At 46.7% G+C, this 3217-nt stretch overlaps 1 protein-coding gene across 1 annotated transcript in view; it reads right to left on the bottom strand.

Annotated features, from left to right (window-relative positions):
* Nucleotides 1–339: 339 nt before the first annotated feature.
* The window catches only part of LOC104462649 (ATP-binding cassette sub-family A member 9-like), a gene marked incomplete at its 5' end in the record, with an annotated part of 22318 nt that continues 19440 nt past the window's right edge, over nucleotides 340–3217 (bottom strand). Inside the window, 8 exon segments of the mRNA XM_010074684.1 lie at nucleotides 340–429; nucleotides 534–589; nucleotides 682–761; nucleotides 931–1071; nucleotides 1372–1476; nucleotides 1714–1808; nucleotides 2543–2618; nucleotides 3083–3217. The exon segment at nucleotides 3083–3217 is cut by the window's right edge and continues 24 nt beyond it. Of these exon segments, the coding sequence (XP_010072986.1) occupies nucleotides 340–429; nucleotides 534–589; nucleotides 682–761; nucleotides 931–1071; nucleotides 1372–1476; nucleotides 1714–1808; nucleotides 2543–2618; nucleotides 3083–3217 (778 nt within the window).

Genomic DNA, 3217 nt, shown 5'->3' with positions numbered 1-3217 from the left:
CCTCTGGGTTTGCAGACGATTCCCCCCCAATGCCCAAGCCCCCCAGGCACAGCCGCAGCGCCCGCCTCTCTGCCGTGGGACTCGCAGTTCATCCCTATTCCTCAGCACAACAAACCTTCATGAGTCAGCCAGAGCAGGACGGATGGCAGGCATCAATTTGTCAAAGGATAAAGGCTTTATTTATTAAAATAATAATTCTTTTTTTTCTTTGTGAGGCAGAAAACTTGCAAGGTGGCTGTATGTGATGTGACACAGATAACCGAGTCCTGGGGCTGCATCCAATCGTATCAGTAACGCTGATGAAAAATGCTGAATATTTTCCTTCGTGGCTCCAAGGGCTCAGGGGTGAAGCGGTCTCCGCTCCACAGCCCCGTTGGATGCTGCATCCAGGTCGTGCTCCTCCAGGTCCCGGGTGAGGTCTACAAACACCTGCAACGCGCCGCAGAGGAAATGACCCCGTTATTGACAAGGGCTGGCGGTACCCACACCGGCCACAGGCTATTCTTTTATCTGTAACTTCTGCATCAACCTACCTGTTGCAAAGTGTGCAACGACAAGCTGTACTCCTCAAGCCTGAAATTCCGTTTAGCTGCAGAGGGATGGAGAAGGCATCTTTAAAAAACAAATCCATCTGAACAATTTGAAAGCAATCTTCATATTTAATCGATTGTTTCCTTTTACCTGCTTCTAGCTTGGAGAAAGACTTGGACAGAGGTAGAGCATCTTCCATTGGTATCTTGTAAGTGAGCAAAGAAGAGGTCCTGAAAAATAACAAAAAAATGAATTCATCATTTCATGATGAAGCACCAAGGTTCAGGGGTGCTTGTGGGGTTATTGTACTCCCAGGTAAATTATTGAGCAAGGTCAGTAGGAGCAACTGAGCATCCCAGCATGACTCCACTCCGGGTGTACAGCCCACGGGGTAGTGACCTTTCTTGCCGAGCCGCGTGGGGGAAGAGTTGCAGAATTTCAGCGTGAAGAGCATCACTTTGCCTTGTGTCCATCATTTTGACTTCTAGGTGGTAACTTGTGCCAAACTTACTTTTCAGACCCTCAATGGAACCAATGTACCTGCAGGGAAGGGAAAACAGTGCTCAAACCATCATAATCAGCAAACAAAGCAATCACTGCATATAAGCAGTAGATATATGCCCTCAAATTCATCAGCTCTTTATATTGTGCTGCTATAACAACCTACCCTCCTCGCAAAACTATGTTCATTACACACTTGGGACAAACCAAACCAACATTTTCTATCCTATTAAGAAGAAAAAAGGAAAGAAAAAAAAAAAAAAAAAGCACTCACCAAAAGTTTGAGTTATCCCTTGAAGCTATATTAAAGCATATACTTTTCTAATTGAATCAGTTTACACCAGGATGGCCACCCGGTCGCACATCGCCGCTGCCTCCTCCAGGTCCTGCGTGCTGAGGATGGCCGCCCGCTCCTTGCCTTTCATGGCAGCCTGGATCACTTTCCTGGGAACAGAGGATAGCAGTTATTTCCCAGGAATAGCCAAAGGAATTCTCCTGTTTTGTCTCCCCCCCAAAAAAACCCAACTGAAATGATAAAATTATAAAAAAAGCAGATGACTATTTAAAAGACTTCAGTTATCTTGCTTGAAGATGACGTGCGGATGCCAATGCTACGTGGCAATTTGTCATGTCAGCATCCCTCCCGTTAAATCTGCTCTATGCTAAAACGGGGCTGCTCACCACATGCGGCGCTGCCCTTTCAGGTCCATGCCCACCGATGGCTCATCCCAAAGCATCACCGTCGGATCTCCCAGGACGCTCAGAGCAAAACTCAGCTGAAATGGGAAAGACACCCCAGTCGGGTCAGGTCTGCTTGTACTTCACCTGCAAAACCGGTGAGTTGTCCTACTACATCTTCATCCCTGGGAATCTTTTAGAAGCTGAAGTTCTTGATTCCGAAATGCAGGAGGGATACAAAAAAAGCCCACCTCGGGTGATCTTAGTTAACAGTTTAATTTCCCCAAATCAGCTTTTCCCAAAACTCCCAAGCCTGCCAAAGATCTGAAGACGGTTTTCCATCCCATTTACTGGGAGATGCATGTGGTGGGGCATGAAGAGGTGATCACCTTCTAAAACCAATTTGTGGTTGGCATTTATTAAACACACAGTGTGGGAGGGTGGGGAAAGAGGAGAGAGGGGAACCCTGCCAGGCTGGATTCAAAAGCTATTGATGAAAACAAATCATTGCAAAAACCCACGCTGCTGTATCTGCTTCTGTATTAGAAGGAAGTAACTCCCTTCAAAAACCATAAGGATCTTCCGTGACGACATAAAATTTACAGAAATTTTTATGCAACTTGAATTTTAGGCTTTGCTCCAAGAAGAAAATTTGTACTTTGTGAAAGAAAACAAAACCTTTTACACCATCAAGGACCATATTCTGCTCTCACTGACATCAGGGCAAGGAACCCAACATATCCTTGAGCTTGACTGAAGGTTTTCTGTGCACCACATTCAGGGAACAAAGAGCAGCACTTGCTCAAGTACCAACCAGAAATCCAACACCTACCTTTCTGGCTTCTCCAGCAGATAACCTCCTAGCTGGGGTTTTTAAATGCTTCTGGAGATCCAAGGCCTTTGCTATGCTGTGGAGAAAGGAAAAATACCGAAATGACCATCTCTGCTAACACTGAGATCAGGGGTACAGAGGAACCCGAGGCTAACAGACATGTTCTGGCTGATACACTTTGCCTGGGCTAACTCAGTGATTTCACTCCTAGCTCAGATGGTAAATTGAGGAATTTTTGCAGAAACTCATGGCTGGAAGCACAGCTAATGAGGGAACTGAGTTACTCATGTAACTGGCCATGAACTGGAGAAAGTTTGATCTTTTTCTGAAGTTCTCTAGATAACTAGGGTTACAATCTTCATAGACAAGAGATTGAGAACAGCACAAATTAGCAGATCCCATCAGATCCAGTTTCTCCAAGTAAAGAGGCACGGGAGGTGCTGTCTCAGTTGCACTGGCCAGGTTTGTCAGCAGAAAAACCTCTGTCCTGCACCTCTGGAGAGAGGAAGAAAGGAAAGACACAATCATTTGGCTTCATACCGGCTGATGACAACAGCTGCATCTTCCTTCCTCATCCCCCGCACGGCAGCGTACGCCTCCAGATGCTGCTGCCCCGTCAGGTCTGGCCAGAGCGCGTCCCGCTGCGGGCAGCAGCCCAGGCGCCCCGGGGGGGAC

Source organism: Pterocles gutturalis, unplaced genomic scaffold (genome assembly GCF_000699245.1).
Source record: "Pterocles gutturalis isolate BGI_N339 unplaced genomic scaffold, ASM69924v1 scaffold32242, whole genome shotgun sequence".
NCBI classification, from domain to species: Eukaryota; Metazoa; Chordata; class Aves; order Pterocliformes; family Pteroclidae; genus Pterocles; species Pterocles gutturalis.
Note: the sequence above shows the minus strand (reverse complement) of the source record. Positions and strands in the feature narration are given on the sequence as shown.